At 54.7% G+C, this 17,338-nt stretch overlaps 1 protein-coding gene across 2 annotated transcripts; it reads right to left on the bottom strand.

The window, feature by feature from the left end:
- Positions 1-1,568: 1,568 nt before the first annotated feature.
- SPI1 (Spi-1 proto-oncogene) lies at positions 1,569-16,736 on the bottom strand. 2 transcript variants are annotated; one of them, XM_080640050.1, is made up of 5 exons: positions 16,468-16,736; positions 13,880-13,976; positions 4,181-4,368; positions 3,218-3,380; positions 1,569-2,706 (listed from the first exon to the last, which is right to left on the bottom strand). In XM_080640050.1, exons 1-5 carry the CDS (start codon positions 16,510-16,512, stop codon positions 2,387-2,389), a joined length of 813 nt encoding a protein of 270 aa, XP_080496176.1. In that variant the 5' UTR covers positions 16,513-16,736; the 3' UTR covers positions 1,569-2,386. The 2 variants fall into 2 exon arrangements, with proteins under 2 accessions (XP_080496176.1, XP_080496175.1); XM_080640049.1 differs by having other exon boundaries at positions 13,880-13,979; positions 16,468-16,670.
- Positions 16,737-17,338: the final 602 nt, after the last annotated feature.

The following is a 17,338-nucleotide window of genomic DNA, read 5'->3' as shown; positions in this document are numbered from 1 at the left end:
CTTGAGAGAAGTCAAACCAAGAACCGAGCAGGCACAGGCCACCCGAAGAGGATCTGGGCAGGGACCCGTCCCCCACTATATAAGGGGCCCTCCCCCTCCTCAGGCCCCCTTATCTGCCTCCTTCCCAGCTACCTGCTAAATATAGACAAATCCCGAGAGCAAGGCTCTCAGGAGAAGGTGGGGCCATGTTGGTCCTGGCTGTCCCTCCCCCCACCAGCCCAGTATGATGGCTCTGCCCCCCCCCCCATCCTCACTGAACCTCGGGAACCCCAAGCCCTGCCTGTATGTCCATCTGACGGGCACACTGTGCCGTGGGAGTGAGCTGGGCCCATGGCCCTGAGACGGGTGGATCGAATGCGCATCCTCGCTGGGCGGGATGGGTGGGGGTTACCCCCACAGACCCTGGGCTGCCCTGAGTCCTGCCACGGCCACTCCCTTCCCCTCCCAGTGCCTTAGTCTCCCCGTCTGTAAAGTGGGGCTGAGGGCGCCAGCACCCGCCGCCTGGGCTTGCTCCGTGAGCGCAGTGGGTTTACCTATGGAAACGCTGGAGCAGGGCCAGGCGTGTGCAAGATGCTGAGGGGACGTGTGCTCTTATTATTTGACCCCAGACATCACAGCTCACAGGGCCTGGCTGGCTTCGTGCTGCGGGACCCTGGTGCAGCTCACAGGGCCTCTCTGCTTCTTCTGTATATACATATCTATACATACATGAAAGAAGCAGGTTACATGTTACAAGCGAGGCTGACTGTGAGGTCAGGAAAGGCCATTTGCCCCCACGTGGTCGGGAGGAAGCCTTTCTCCACACAAGCATTGTCTGCGTGGTTGAAACTCACCATCCCTGCAAACACAGAAATCCATTCTTCCTGCCATTTTAACCACTTTCCCACCGCATCGCAGGCCTGCACACCACCGACCCTCTCTCAGGGCCTGGAGACGGCGTAGGAAGTGTCACAGCTGGGCTTCCGTGAGCCCCAGGCCTCGGGGTGGGGAGGCATGCGGGGTGTCTGCCCAACACAGAGGGCCCCAGAACCTGGGTTCTCTGCGGTCTGCAGGCTGCTTCGGGAGTTACCTCACTCCCGCTGTCGGCCGCCACTTCTTGCTGCTGGGCAGTCGGGAACAAGAAGCTCAGAGGCTCCCCGCCACCCTCTGCTGTTCCTCCCCTGCTGTGGCCTGGGAGCCAGAGAGCACCAGACACCGGGCCCACCCAGGGGTCCTGCTCACACGTATTCCAGGCGGACACTCTGTGTCCCACTGGGCACATGGGGTCACCTTGCTGCTGGCCTGTACCCCATTCCAGACACGTGAAGGCTCCTCCTCACACTGACGGGCAGCTCACCTGGAGCTCCATCGGCCTGCGGCCCTCGCCAGCTGTGTGACCTTGAACAAATTATTTGACCTCTATGAGCTTCCTTTCCCAGTCTACACCAGGGGCTGATATCAGACCCCGCTTCTCAAGGCTGCCATGTGCTCAGTGGCCATGACCGTCACCACCACCACTGGGGGCATAACCCAAGGATCATGAGGTTAAGCCTCATTGAGGCTTTTTCAAAAAACCATGTACCAGGTGTGGAGGGCTTTATAATGATTTATTTCCCTAATGAAAACGAGAACTCATTCTGTCCACAGCTCTAGCTCCGGCCTATCCCTATGTCCTCACCCCCAGCCTCTAAGCACTGGGTGTCCTCAGGAAGTGCCCGATACATAAATGGGAAAAGGGGAGATCACGGGGGAGCGGGGCGGACAATCCATTTTATTTTATTTTATTTTTTTAAAGATTTTTATTGATTTCAGAGAGGAAGGGAGAGGAGAGAGAGATAGAAACATCAATGATGAGAGAGAATCATTGATTGGCTGCTTCCTGCAGGCCCCCTATTGGGGATCGAGCACGCAACCCAGGCTTGTGCCCTTGACCGGAATCAAACCTGGGACCCTTCGGTCCGCAGGCTGACACTCTATCCACTGAGCCAAACCGGTTAGGGCCGGACAATCCATTTTAAAAGAGACTCTCTGTGCTGCAAGAGTTTCTTGAGGAAGCTGATGGGACAGGGGTGTGAGAAGGGAGAGGTGCTTACAGGGGGGTCATGTACACAGGTCTGATGGCTTCGACTCCCAAGGAAGCACCTGGTGGCACTCAGCCGGGCTGACCCTCTCCAGGGGTCAGACCCCAGGTGCCTTTTGGAGCCAGGGCTGGAGTCCTGGTGGGAGGCGAAGCAGGGATGTGGGTTGGGGCCTGGAGGAGGAGGGAGTGAGTGGTGAGGCGCGCCTGGCCCACCACAGTCCTGCCCTGGCCCCTGGGAGCTTCCCTCCCTGTGTCCGGGCCGGGTGAGGGGTTAATGCTATGGCCAGCAGGGAGGCCTGGTGGGCCCAGCGGGTCACTCTCTGGGGCTCAGTGGGGCGGGTGGCGCCGCTCAGCCAGGGCCCCGCGGCCCAGCACCTCCCCGCTGAACTGGTAGGTGAGCTTCTTCTTGACCTTCTTGACCTCGCCCGTCTTGCCGTAGTTGCGCAGGGCACGGGCCATCTTCTGGTAGGTCATCTTCTTCCGGTTGCCCTTCTGGATGCCCCAGCGGTGTGCCAGCGCCTCCTTGTGCTTGGACGAGAACTGGAAGGTGCCCTTGTCCTTGTCCACCCACCAGATGCTGTCCTTCATGTCCCCACTGCGGAGCAGGTCGAGCAGGAACTGGTACAGGCGGATCTTCTTCTTGCTGCCTGTGGGGGCGGGGGGGTCAGCGCCCCAGCATGGGACCCATGTCCACCACCCAGAAAGGGGGCCCTGGGAGTTCCCTGTGGGGAAGGACAGGATTCGGGAAGGTCCACAGGGGAACCAGCTCCCCCACCCTATGCCTGGCGCACACACTCCCACTCACACCCACGCACACACAGCACAGAGGGGTGCAGATGCACATACACCCGTCCACCCCCAGGCACAGAGCGGCTGCGTACACTCAGTTCTCATGCACACATGCTCACAGACACACACACACATAGGTATAGACGGCCATAGATGCTCCCACAAGGTACACACGAACACACACATTGGCAAATGTTCACACACTCGGCTCTGCCGTATGACTGCTGCATCACACACTCAGCTCTGTGGTATGACTGCTGCATCACACACTCAGCTCTGTGGTATGACTGCTGCATCAGTCGGCCTTGGCTGGAGTGGGCATGGGGCACAGATATGGCCAGAATGGGGCCTGGGGCTGGGCCCCCCTACCTGTTTCCCCATGCAGGAGGCCCGGCCCTGGCTCCAGGCCATCGGCCTCTCCATCGGACACCTCCAGTGGGGGACTCTGCCGCTCACCCTCCTCCTCATCCGTGCTGGGCTGGGCCGGGGACAGGGAGGGGTACGGGAGGCACATGCGGGGAAGGTAAGAGACCTGGAAAGAGAGTTGAGGTCAGGGAGGGACAGTGGGAGCTGCAAGGCAGGGGTCACTGAGTGAGACTAGTGCTGAGGGCGGGAGGTCAGCAGGGGCCAGAAAGATTTGGAAGAAGGCTGGGGACATTGGAGGTCAATCAGGTTACAGGCAGGGTCCCCACCCACCAGGGTGCAGGTCGTGAAATCCCGTCAAGCTGGACCCCCTGGTTCAGGGCCCAGTAAGGGGGCCCTTTTTTCTCACACACACGAAGATACCATATGGACTAGCAGTGGCCTGGGTACGAAGTGGGGGTGAAGAGTACCCGAGTGAATGATGATGAGTGAGTGAAAGGGCAGTGGAGGTCAGTGAGGGGTGGTGGAGGTCACTGACGGGGATTAGGGTTGGTGGACTGAGGAGGGTCAGTAAACAGGGTCAGTGAGGAGAGGGAGGGCCAGCAGGGGTCAGTACAGGTCAGTGCTCAGTGACTTGGATGCCAGATCCCTCAGGGCCCAGTGAACGAGAGTTGCAGCCAGTAAGGGTCAGGAAGGCCTCTGACAAGGCCGTTAGGGTCGAGTGGATCCGTGTGTGGTGTGGGGATTATCTGGACTCTGTCCACTGTGGGGAGAGAGGAGAGAAGGGGCATGGGGTCATGAGGTCAGCCAGAGGGCCAGGAGGAGCCGTTGGGGCTCCGGCCGCCGTTGGTGCTGTGGGGCAGGAAGCCGAGTTGAGTAAGAGCCTGTGTCAGCTTCCTGTGAAGCTGGGCCTCCCCACCGGCCGCCGGCGGGCTCCTGCCAGGCCGGGCCGGGCCGGGCCGCACGCACCTGGTGGCCGAGGCCGGCGTGGGCGGGCGCCATGGGGGTGTCCAGCACGTGCATCTGCTCCAGCTCCATGTGGCGGTAGAGCTGCTGCAGCTGCGGGGGCTGCACGCTCTGCAGCTCCGTGAAGTGGTTCTCCGCGAAGCTCTCGAACTCGCTGTGCACGTGGTGCGGGTGGAAGTCCCAGTAGTGGTCTGCGGGGCACAGCCAGGCAGCAGGCGGTGAGCACAGCAGGCCCGTCAGGAAAAGGTCAGAATGATTTAAAAAATAAGAATGCCAGGCCGGCCCGGCTGGGTAGCTGAGCTGGTTAGAGCATCATCCCCACACCCAAGGTTGTGGGTTCAATCCCCAGTCAGGGCACATACAAGAAGCAACCAATGAATTCATACATAAGTGGAACAACAAATCAATATCCCCTCCCCCACTTCCTTTCTCTCTCTGAAAATAATCCATATCCCTGGCCAGTGTGGCTGTTGATTGAACATTGTCCTGTGTACCCAAAGGTAGCTGGTTTGATTCCTGGTCAGTGCACATGCCCAGTTGTGGGTTCAGTCCCTGGTCAGGGTGTGTGTGAGAAGCAACCAATTGATGTTGCTCTCTCACAAATAGATGTTTCCCTCTCACATTGACGTTTCTCTCTCTCTCTCCCCCTCTCCCTTCCTCTCTCTCTAAAAAAAAAGAAATCAATAAAGAAAATGTTAATCAATAAAAAGAATGCCAGGACTTATGGGGCCATTACCACGGGCCAGGCTGAGCTGCAAGTGGCATCAGCCATCTCACCGCCAGCTTGTTATCTGACAGCCCCCCTTTACAGATGAGGACCCTGAGGCTTGGAGAGGCTGCACACATAGCGTGCCCATGGTCAACGGCTTCGTCACTGGCAGAGCCAGGACCCAGGGCTGAAGCACAGTCTGCGTTCTCAACCACATTTCTATTCTGCCTCCCACGCGGCCACAAGGACACAGGCTTTGCGCCAGAGTCTGCATCTTGGTTCTGACATTGTCCACCCTCAGTCGGGTCACCTCTAAAATGGGGATAATGGTTATCAGGAGATTACCAATGAGTTCGCATTTGTAAAACCCCCAGTTCCAGAGGAGGCTGGGAGTTAAGACCTCCCAGTGGTTCCTGAGCTGACTGGCTGCCCACAGTCACATGCACACAGCCCTGTCACACGGCCAAGGTGTGTGACTGCAAAGTCACAGGGCTGACATTCTTCACGCACAGAGCCGCTCCGCACGCACGGTGCTGCCCTTGGGCAGCTGTGTCTGTGTTCCTGCCAGGTTACCAGGACCCGAGGCTTCCTGGAAACTCCCCCACGGGTGCTTTCAGTCTGCGGCGGGGTGGACTCGAGTTTGGGGAACAGTCACATGCCCTGTTAGGGACTCGGGCAGGCCTTCACCGTGGTTCCTCTGGGCACCTTTTCCAGGAACAAAAACTGCCACATGTCTGAGGACTTCCTGGGTACGTTGTGGGGTCCAGAAGAAAGTGTGGTGATAAAGTGACAAGAGGGACCCAAACAGAGAGTGTATGGGATGCTAGGCTAGGGCAGCGTCTCTGGGACGAGCACAGGGCCCCGCAGGGGGACCACCACCGGCCATGTGCACGTGTGTGTGGCGTGCGCCTGTCTGTCTCCCTCTTTCTTGTTCTCTCTCGCCCAAGCATATACCCACTCACACATCCCTGAGAAATGACATGTGTTTTGGGGGCTCTGAGGGCTTTGCCATGTGACCCTGAGCCTCTCATTCCCCGTGCTACAAGCGGGAGGCCTGGCTGGGTCGTTAACTGATGTCCCATTCACGTGTGCAATCATTCCTCAGTCCAGACTCCCACCTCTATGAGGCCGCATAGCGGAGAGGGGAGAAATACATGATCTGGGAGTCAGGCAGGCCTGGGTTCAAATTCTGACTCTGCCATTTACCACTGTGTGACACGGGCAGGTCACTGTACCTCCCCAAGCCTCAGTTCCCTCGCCTGTAAGATGGGCTAATCACTACCCCATCTCCTAGGCTTGTGGTGAGGATCCCGTGAGCCTGCAAAGTGCTTCGACTAGAACCTGGCACAAACAAACCGCTATTATTATTACCACTGTTACTAGTTTAGTTAGAGAGCCCAGATGAGCACTTGAGCAAAAGGCAAATGCTTTGATATATATTTATTTCCTCCTCTTCCCTCTGCTCCTGTCTCCTTAGTCAGTGGCCCTGAGAAACAGTTTTAGGGGCCCCGCTGTCACGCTCCCCCAGAGGCTGGAGTGGGGCCCCAGCACAACCCAGGGTGGCAGTGACTGCTTTTATTCAGCTCTGTATTCCCAGTGCCTGGACCCAGCAGGCACTCAGCAAATGTTTCCTGGATGTGTGAATGAATCCTATTCTCTTAAGCACTCTCTGACTCTCCACAAAATCACTAAGCCCAAAGGGAAGACAAAACAACACTTCATCTTGCCGTGAGTTAGCGAGATCCAGAAACTCCCCCTGTGCTGGCTCTGTCCTCAGAGACAGGCCCTTTGCGGGGTCTGGGGCTTAGTGAGCAGACCCGGGTTCTTCTTTAGCTGTAAATCCACCCTCTGGCCCCACTCTTGGCCCTCCCCATTTCTGCCTTCTGCTGCCAGAGTTGAAGATGCATTCATCCTCATAGAATGCCCCATCGATCCTGCCCGCCAACCCCCACCCTCACACCCACTCCACTTCGGGGTTGGGGGAACCCTGGGTACGCGCAGCTCTTTAGGTGTGGGGGAGGGCCCTGGCTGCTCTTTCCCTCCTGCTCCCACCTCTGTCCTAGCTCCACCTGAGGCCATGGGCTCACTCTGGTGGTCCCAGCCTGAGGCCAGCATTTCCCAAAGCAGGTCACAGTCGACCTTCATCCAAACCTCGCTGTGTGTGACTCCATGGGACTGCACTCCTACTACTCTATCATACCACCTCTGAGGAACAAGACTGTTAATGGACGCTTTAGGTAAGACCCATGGGGACAGACTTTACTGACTGTTCTTACCCATCTGCTGGTCTACCATCATCCACCCCCCTCCATCATCCATTCTTCATCCACTCATCATCCAACCATTAACTATCCATGATCCATCCACCTCCAAACATCCATCCATCTGTCATTCAGACATCCATGCATCAGTGCATCCATCCATTCATCCATCTATCACCCATCCAGTCAGCAATAACCCATTCATCTAAATCTTTCATTTCCTCCCCTCTCAACCGGCTCCCAATCTGGGACCAAAGTCCTATCCACACATCCCTATTCTTACTCAGGTTTTTGGTTTCACTAATACCTGTATGTAACCAAGACACACACACACACACACAAAGGAAATTCAAAACAACCCCACTCACAAAAAACTCAAGCCTTAAGTGTCATTTAGTTGACCTTATCTCCCCAGAAGAGAAATCCCAGCCTAAAGCCAGGGCTCCCCCAGGGGAGCAGAAGTAAGAACAAGACAGAGGAGGGAGATGAGGAATTAAGAAAGCAAGAGCTGAGAAGAAACCTTCTCAGTAAGTCACAGATCACTGGGCTCCTGACGGCCAGCCTCTTGAAAATTCTTCAGAGATGGCTTAGAGTAGAGAGCTCCAGGCCCCATGGCACTTGTTACTCTCTCCCTGGGATCTTAGTTATTCGGCTTTAGTTATTTCCCTTGTTGCAAAGACAAATCTGGAAGGACCTGAGTTGTGTTCATCCCACAGCACCTAGCAATGTGCTTGAGATTTAAAGATGCTTACATATAGTTATTGGATGGATAAGTCAGTGGGAGATGGATGGAGGGTTTGGTAGGTGGAGGGAAGGACAGTTGGAAAGGTGAATGAGTGGATGATTAAATTGATGCATGGATAAACAAGTTGATGGTTAGTACTATGAAAGGGTATATGGGAAGATGGATGGATGGATGGATGGATGGATGGATGGATGGATGGAGAGAAGGAGTCATACTTTAGACCTCTATCTCCTTTACCAATCCCACCACAAATAGCAAATCCTATCAAACCCAGTAGGGCAGCTATTTCCCAAAAACAGAAAATGACTAGTGTTGGTGAGGATGTGGAGAAACTGGAACACTTGTGCACTGCTGGTGGGAATGTGAAATGACACAGCCACTGTGGAAAACAGTATGATGGTTCCTCAAAAAGATAAAAATACAATTACCACGTGATCCAGAAATTCCACTTCTGAGTATAACTCCAAAAGAACTTGGAAGCAGGGATTGGAAGAGATATTTGTACGCCCATGTTCACAGCAGCATTATTCACAATAACTAAAGCGACCCAGGTGCCCAACGACAGAGGAATGGATAAGCAAAATGCAGTAAATATAGACAGCGGAATAGTATTCAGCCCTGAAAAGGAAAGAAATTCTGACACTGGCTGCAACATGGACATTGAGGACGTTATGCTGAATGAAACAAGCCAGACAGGAGAGGAGAAATACTGTATGATTTCACTCGTATGTGGTACCTCATGTAGAGAAACAGACCGTAGACTGGTGGTTACCAAGGGCTGAGGGGAGGGGAAAATGGGGAGTTAGCGTTTAATGGGGCCAGAGTCCCAGCCTTACAAGATGGAAGAGCTCTGGAGATGGGTGATGGTGATGGTCACCTAGCAATGTGAGTGCGCGTGGTGCTACTGAACTGCATTAAATGTGGTCACAATGATAAATTTTCTATTTATGTGTATTTCACCACAATTAAAAAAATAATCATAACAAACAGCAAATTCTATGAGCCCGCCTTCAAAAATCTATCCTGAATCTATCCACTCCTGCCTGTCTCTACAGCCAGCACCCTCGTCCCAGCCCCCGTCATCTCTTGCCTGGATTATTCCAACAGTTTCCTGCCTGAGCCTGCCTCCTCTCCATCTGCTCTCCACACAGCAGCCAAAGAAATCTTTTTAAAAGCTTACTCAGTGGATCCACTAGATGTTGGGAGAAGATACTATAAACTTCCAAACAAAACTAAACAAACAAAAAATAAACAAACAATAGGTTACATTCCAAAAAAGAGGATGTGGAAAGGCTTCCGGCTTCCTAAGAAAACTCTGGTAACCAGAAGACAGTAGAGAAACGCTTTCAAATTTCTTTTTTAAATATATTTATATATATTTTAATTGATTTCAGAGAGGAAGGGAGAGAGAGAGAGAAATATCGATGATGAGAGAATCATGGATAGGCTGCCTCCTGCATGCCCCCTACTGGGGGGGATCGCACTCGCAACCTGGGCATGCGCCCTTGGCTGGAATCGAACCCAGGACCATTTCATCCACAGGCCAACTCTCTATCCACTGAGCCAAACTGGCTAGGGCACGCTTTCAAATTTCTAAGGAGAAAAAATGATTTTTAACCCAGATTTCTATACACAGCCACGCTGCCATTAATCAAGTGAAAGCATAGATTAAAGACAGGAGGTAAAACAAACGACCACAAAGCCTTACCCACACCCTTTTCAGGAAACTATACTGATAAGATTAACAAGTCCTTATAGTATAACATTCATTGTTCTAAGCATTTTACATACAATTCCTCCATCTTCACAGCAATCACACGAAGTAGAAGAGAAAGGTGAGGCACAGAGAGGTGAAGTATCCTGCCCAGGGTCACCCCAGATAGTGATGGAGAGGTGGGGTGTGCCCCCAGCAACCTCGTCCCAGAATGAGGATGCTTCTCTCCTGGCTACACTGCCCCTGAGAAAGGCGGGGATGAGAACATACAGGTAAAGAACGCCAGGTGGCTCAGCTGTAATAGTCACATGGTCATAATAGTGGAAAATTCAGATACATTTAACAAAAGTTACTGCACAGGGAAAGGCAAATACTGTTTGATCTCACTTATAAGTGGAATCTTAAAAAAAAACAAAAACAAAAAAAACTCGCCCTACCTGGTTTGGCTCAATGGCTAGAGTGTCGACCTGCGGACTAAAGGGTCCCAGGTTCGATTCCAGTCAGGGGCACATGCCTGGGTTGTGGGCTCGATCCCCAGTAGGGGACATGCAGGAAGCAGCCAATCAATGGTTCTCTCTCATCATTGATGTTTCTATCTCTCTCTCCCTCTTCCTTCCTCTCTGAAATTAATAAAAATATATTTTTAAAAAACACAAAACGCATAGAAACAGAGATCAGATTTGTGGTTGCCAGAGGCAGGGGATGGGGTGGTGGGTGGGGAATTGACGGCAGGGGTCAAAGGCATACATTTCCAGTTTTAAGATAAGTAAGTCCTGGGGATGCAATGTACAACATGGTGACTTCGGTTAACACTGTTGTGTGGTATGTTTAAAAGTTGCAAGAAGTTCTCATCACAAGGAAAAAAAATTTTGACTATACGAGGTGATGGATGCTAATTAAACTTGTGGTTGTCAAGTTTATAAATATATAAGTAATATATATACATAAGTATGCATGAGGTCATTATGCTGTATACCTTAATGTATACAGTGTTATATGTCAATTAATTAATAAAACTAGAAAAAAAGAAAAAGGTTGCTATACACTTACCTTGGTATGTGTGGAGAAGTGTGTGAGTGTGTGTGTATTGTGAATGACTAGAAAGCCAGCTTCTCAACTTTTATAGTACAGGTGCATAGATGGAGCTAGATTCAGCTCCACCTAACATACAGATTATTATTTTTTTTTAAATATATTTTATTGATTTTTTACAGAGAGGAAGGGAGAGGGATAGAGAGCTAGAAACATCGATGAGAGAGAAACATCGATCAGCTGCCTCCTGCACACCTCCCACTGGGGATGTGCCCGCAACCAAGGTACATGCCCTTGACCGGAATCGAACCCGGGACCCTTCAGTCCACAGGCTGACGCTCTATCCACTGAGCCAAACCGGTTTCGGCTATACAGATTATTTTTAATCTATCTCTGATATGCTATGGATGTCATGAAGAAATGTCTATAAGTTTAAGTAAAAAAAATGGTAAATAGCAGAGCAGTGTGATTGCACGATTTCATTTTTGAATGAATAGACTCCACACATGTATAGCAAATATTTACAAACATACAGAATTATATATGTAGAATAAAATGTCTGTGAGTATAGACTGAGGATGCTATCAGTGGGGAGTAAGGTTGGAAAGAGAGAAGTATTTTACTTGATTTACTGTTAGATTTTTTCATTTTTTTAGATTTTTGCAATGAGTAATTGTTATTTTAATAATTCAAAAGTTAAAATTTATTTAGAATTTCACCAAACACACACACACACACACACACACACACACACACACACACACAGGGTTATTCAGATCACGTCATTTTCCTGCTCAAAACCTCCAATGGCTGCTATTGTTTGTAGGATAAAATTCAAACTCCCACCCTGGCGCTCAGGCCCTGTGCAGTCTGCCCCCTGCAGACCCTGCCTACCTTTTACCTCCACCCCACACCCGGTGCTCACAGCCCCCAGTGCCTAGAACAGTGTCTCGTGCATGGCGTGTAATCAGAGGCTATTTGGTGGGTGTGTGGACAAGGGGGTGTGACAATAAGTGTTTACCGGGCCTGGGACTCAGTACATTAGCTCATATATTACCTGCTTCACCTCGTTTAATCGTCACAACTTGATGCGGTATTTTCACGCTCCCAGTTTTATAAATGAGGCAACAGGGCTCAGAGAGATGAAGTCACTTTCTCCAAGGTTACACGCTGAGTGATGGGCCCGGGACTAGACTCAGGCCGGGTGGGTGCCTTTTCACTAAGCCTCACTGCCTAACACCTAGACCAAGGAACATGCAGGAACTGGGGGGAGGGTGTGGAATGTCTCTGCTCTTGAGCCTTCAGACAAGAACTTCCCACAGGTATCAGGAAGGCCAGATCAGACACCTGGAGGAGTGGAGGAGTCTCTGAAGACACTGGGCCTTCATGACCCAAACAGGGTGCGCAGGCATCAAACCGGGAGTCACTTCCCAGAGATAAGGGATCGGGCTGGGCACCGAGCCAGGTAAGAACAGGCTTTTTCTCTAAAGCACTCTCTCCATCAGCCAGCCCCAGGCCTAGCTCATTTCTGAATATATGAACAACACCCCCATATTACATATTAAAGGAGGGAAAACTGAGGCTTCGGTAGACCCAAAGGAAATGCCCCCAGACCCGGTGAAATTGAGACGGGGTCAGGCCGGAGGCAGAAGGATCCATAATGCTGGAAGCAGCCCCAGGCAGCCCTGAGCTAGCCTGGACCCGAGCCGTCCTGCGGCCTGGAGCCACCAGGGGGCGCCAGTCCTCAAGCCCAGAGGAACCTTCTCAGGTCCTGACTCACAGAGACCGGATCCTGGCTGGGGGAGTTGAATGAAGGAGACGTTCTCTCTAAATTGCCTGGCTTTTCCACAGGGAGGATGCATTTCTTACAGAATTATAAATAAGTTTAAACGGATGAAGAAGGATATTTTAAAACCTTTCCAGCCCTGGGGTTCTGAAAGAAGCCTGTGTGTCCCCTGAAGTGGCCTTGAGACTCATCCACCACCTCCTCCCCAGACATGGCTTCCAGGGATGGTCTTTATAACAGTTTCCAGGTGTGGGTTCTGGGTGAGCTGTTCACCGGGTTTGGCATCAGATATGAGAGCCCTAAGTAAGGACTGGCCGCATGTGGCACCCCTGGGTGTGGCCATCAGGTTAAGACTGCCTTCGATGTGCCTGCAGACTGGAGCTCCCTGTGTGACTGGCCCCCAGGGGTGGCCTTCAAGTGTGAAACCTTGCTCAGCTGTGACACCCAGTGGCCCTCTCCCTCAGGGGCTGCAGACACCCTAGTGTCTGGCCTGCCCGGGTCTCAGAACCCCAATGAGGACCCATTAACTAGGTCACCTTTGGTTCAGGGGTGTCCCCATCAATATGCCAAGACCCACTCATTCCCCAGCACCTAATGCCTCTCTCTCCTCCCCTGAATTTGCTCCAGGATCAAGGCTGGGCCTTGGGGAGGAGGGGGCAGGTACATCCTGACAGAAGGACATCCTAGCCCAGGCTCCATTCTCACCCCACCCCAGCAAAGGGAGGGCTTCAGCCCCTGCTGAATAAGGGGACCCTCAGAGCCTCCTTTAGCCCAGCAATTGTTAAACTGGGGTTATTCGGTCCCTCAGGGGACATTCCACAATGTGTGGAGACACTTTTGGTTGCCATGACTGGTGGTCCTACTGGTATCTATGGGTAGAAGCGAGGGACACCACTAACTATCCCACAGTGAACAGGACAGGTCTCACATCAGAGCATTATCTGGTCCCAAGTGTTAATAGGGGTTAAGAAACGCTGCTAGCTACACACAGCAGGGCATGGGCCTGCACCAACAGCTCAGGGTGAGGGGGTGACAAGAACAGAGGAGGAGGGAGAAATTGGGGGGAGAGGGGAGTGGAAAAGCACGGGCCCTGGAGCAGACAGACCTGGGTTCCCCTGACCAGCTGTGCGACCTTGTCCAGATCACTTAGCTTCCTAAGCCTGTTTCCTCGCTTGTAAAAAGACCACAAGGATTGGACAAGAAGATAAACGTGGAAGAAGCTGGCCTCGTGCCTTGGCACCAAAGATGCTCAGTAACTGCAGGCTGGGTATGGGTGTGGGTGTGGAGTGTGAGTGTGGGTGTGGAGTGGGGGTTTTAGGAACTAGCGTGGTCCAATTCTCAGAATTCCAAAGAGGTCCTGGGAGCCATTTCTTCTTTTCTCTCTCTCCAGACTCCAGGAGTCACTCGGGCGCCCAGGCGGGGCTGGGGAAGTGGGGCGGGGGGCCCTGTACTCACCACTGTGGCTCTCGCCATCACTGCTGAGATAGGGGTAATATTCATGCGTTTGGCGTTGGTACAGCTCTGTGTCATAGGGAACCAGGTCTTCCGATGGCTGCTGGGAAAGGAGGGTGTCAGGACTCAGGCAGGTGGGGAGACCCCTGCCAGGTTTGCAGCCCCCCAGTATGTAGGGTCCATACTGTCCTCCCAGAATGAGCAGCTGCATCGGGCCTCTCTCTGCTTGGCACTGGGGGAGGCCACAGAGAGTGGGAGCAGGAACCCAGGAGTGACAGGGACCCTGGAGGTCAGAGGTCAAAAGAGGACAAAGGCTGAGGGGAGAGCACTGCCTCCCTCTACCCCCCAGCCCTTCCTCTTCACAAGCGCTGCACACTCACACTCACACCCGCACTCACACTCACACCCGCACTCACACTCACACTCACACCCCAATCTCACAGACCCGCCCCAATCTCACAGACCCGCCCTCTCACGTTCACACTGATACACCTACAGCCCCCAAACATACACGTAGTCCCTATGACACACACACACAGCAACTCACGCCCACAGGTCCCCTCGCACTCGCCCTCACACTCACTCTGAAGGTCACTCACAGTCACACGCACTTGCGGTCATGCACACACATACACACTTACACTCACCCTGGAGGCCCACACAGTCACCAGATTCACACACGTAGCCACATACTTGCCTTCAAGCACCTTAAACTCACCTTCGTACCTATGTCCTCCCACGATCACTCACATTCCACTTGCACACTCGTCCTCACCACACACGCTTGTCCTCCTGCCAGCCTCCACAGCCCCCAGCCAACCCCCATTCTCTCACTGCCTGTGCCCAGGCCCCAGGCAGCATGCTCAGGCCACTGTGGTCTCCAGCGGCTGCCCACCTGATGGGTCTCACAGTCTCACCCAGGCAGGCCCTGGGGGCCACGGGATGGCCAAGCCCTGATCCTCTCACTGCCCCTCATCCATGCTCCTCCGACACCCTCCCTGGGATCCTCCTTCCCCTCCTTCTCTCCCCCCTCCCCTCCCTCTCACTCCTCTTTCCCCCCATCTTCCCCCTCTTCCCGCGCCCCCCCCCCGCCCACTCACTGGCACAGGCACAGGGACATGCACACCCACAGTCTTCCCAGCAGTCACCAGGCCTCTCCCCACCCTGAAGCGTGTGCCCAGGATTGCACAACAGTTACTCTGGCCCTCAGGGCTCGGGTTGGGGTCAGGGCTGCCTTGGGAGCCCGCCTCCCCTCCCAGGAGCACTCAGTAGCCCCTGGATGGGGAGAGGGCTGAAGGTTAGGTGTGGGAGTCCAAGATGTGCCTCCAGCCCCTCTATCTGGAGTTTAGGGATTGGAGGTCAAGGGTCAGAGACAGGGTGGCCAAGCCCCTGAGCCTATCACCTTCTTGAGACAGAGCTGACTTTTCCAGGGACCACCTCCATCCTCCCCTGCCTCCCCCCACCTCCTTGGTCCCAGTGGGGAGGGTGGGACAGGGCCAGGTCAGGGGGCTAGCTGGCTGGTGCTGTCAGGCCAGGCCGAGTGAGGAGCCGGGAGCCCAACACTGGGTCTTCAGGCAGGGCAGCCGGGCAGCAGGGTGTCAGCGCTGTGGGGCCTCCCTGGGGCTCTGAGGCCCCACTGGGTGGGCGGCTGGGGTAGGCGAGGGACGGGAGCTGCCTCTAGACCGGGAAAGCTGAGTCAGGTGGGCAGGCCCTGCCGATCCCTTCTCCGGGGCTCCCCACCCTTGCTGCGTGGAGATGGAGTGAGAAAAAGGAAAGGGACCCTTTCAGAGGAGCCCAAGTCTGACACCCACCTGAGGCCACCACTGTCACCCAGAGCAGGAGCAGTGGGGTGCCCCAGCCTGCTGCCCTGAACTTCCTGGGGTCCCCTGGTCCTGTTTTTTCATCTCGTCTCCGTCCGTCCCAGCCTCGGCCCCTGCCCTAACTCCAACCCCACACTCAACCAGGCCCTACCCAGCCCCAATCTCAGCCCCAGGATGTCTCCAGCCCCAGCCTAGCCCCAGCCCTAGCCTCTGCCCCACCCCTGGCCCCTGCCTCTGCCTGGCCTCTTGTGGACCTTCGGGCCCTGAGCCCAGACCCTGCGGTCAACAACCATGTCCCCTGTGCCAGGCCGTAGGCCGGGCGCTGGGGACCCAGACTTACAGCAGCCTTCGTCCCCAGGAGCTCCCAGGCCATGGGCGAGACCATTGCCTCCTGCTCTCCAGGCTTTACTATCCCAGGGACCACTTCCCCCATGCCAGTCTCCCCATCTCCTTCCCCACCACCTCTCTGCCGCCGCCCTCCCCATCCTCGGCCCAGTACCCTGCCCTGGAGCTCAGGCCTGCCACCGAGCCCCATCTATAAATAACCGTTCAGGCCCCACCGATCACAGCCCCACACGGGCCCAGCCTCAGCCGCCAGGGCATGCTCTGAGGACCCAATGGCCCCCCGCTGGTTCTCAGGCCAGAGCTCCAAGGAGGAAACACCAACTTCCCACTGATAGCAAGCCGGGAGGGCAGCCTGCGGGCTGGCGGGCTGGCGGGCGGGCGCCCGAGGGCCACAGGTTGGGCTGGTGGAGGAGTCCCAGTACTCACAGGGGGGACGAGGGGAAACCCTTCCATTTTGCACGCCTGTAACATCCAGCCGAGCTCCGGTCCGGTCCCCTGCCTCGGTGGGGGCCAGTGCGGAGCCCCTTGGGATGGGAAGCCCCGTCAGGGGCTGGACTGACTCGCGGGCGCAGGGCTTGGGCCTGCCCCTGAGCTACAGGAGCCCTGCGTGAGCCCCCTCCCTTGACATTGCAGGGCCAGCGCAAGTTCCTGATTTTATCGAAGGGCCTGCCACTGGAAGATAGTCCCCTTGGGGTGACATCACCACCCCAGCCCGTTTGCATAAATCTCTTGCGCTACAGGAAGTCGCTGGCCGCTGGGGCAGGTGGTGCTGCAGGGGCTGGCCTGGAAGGCTGTGGGGGCCAGGCCCCCTGCCCGGAGGAAGCTGGGACTGTGAGGGGCGGCCTTGGGGACTGGGGTGGGGGGGGGAGGAAGAGTGGGAGGAAAGAAGGCTAGCTCTACCACAGGGAGGCCTTTGCTGCCCCGGGGCTGTGCTGAGGCTCTCTAACCCCTAACCCCACAAATGCTTCCTTCTCTTGAGACCACCCCCCAGGTGGCCAACAGTCACTTCCGTGGTGTCAGGGCTGGTAGGGGTGGCCTCTTGGGGCCTCCACTTTTTGGGGTCAGCTTGGCTGGTGAGGGCTGATCCTGCAGATGCCAGGCCTGGCTCTTCCTAGGCCTGGAGCCCCCACGCCCCGGGTCCCACCCAGCCTGGCGCTGGGCTCCAGGACAGGGTCCTCAGCACAGTGCGCTTTCCAGTTCCCCCATCCCAGACCCTTCCCAGCGGCCCTCCTTCCACCAAAGGTGGGTCCTGGGTTCTTACACCATCCCTCCCAGTTTCCTGAATATCGCAGCTTCT

The sequence above is a fragment of the Plecotus auritus genome (assembly GCF_963455305.1).
Source record: "Plecotus auritus genome assembly, chromosome: 9".
Taxonomy (NCBI): domain Eukaryota; kingdom Metazoa; phylum Chordata; class Mammalia; order Chiroptera; family Vespertilionidae; genus Plecotus; species Plecotus auritus.
This window is presented reverse-complemented; position numbering and strand designations above follow the sequence as displayed.

What these genes read in the sequence shown, in the direction of transcription:
- SPI1 (XM_080640049.1), bottom strand. Translation starts at nt 16,512, where the DNA reads ATGTTACAGGCGTGCAAAATGGAAGGGTTTCCCCTCGTCCCCCCT. An exon ending in GGTTTCCCCTCGTCCCCCCT is followed by an intron (nt 13,980 to 16,467) that starts GTGAGTACTGGG and finishes CTCCTTTCCCAG; the next exon opens with CAGCCATCGGAAGACCTGGT. An exon ending in TGATGGCGAGAGCCACAGTG is followed by an intron (nt 4,369 to 13,879) that starts GTGAGTACAGGG and finishes TGTGCCCCGCAG; the next exon opens with ACCACTACTGGGACTTCCAC.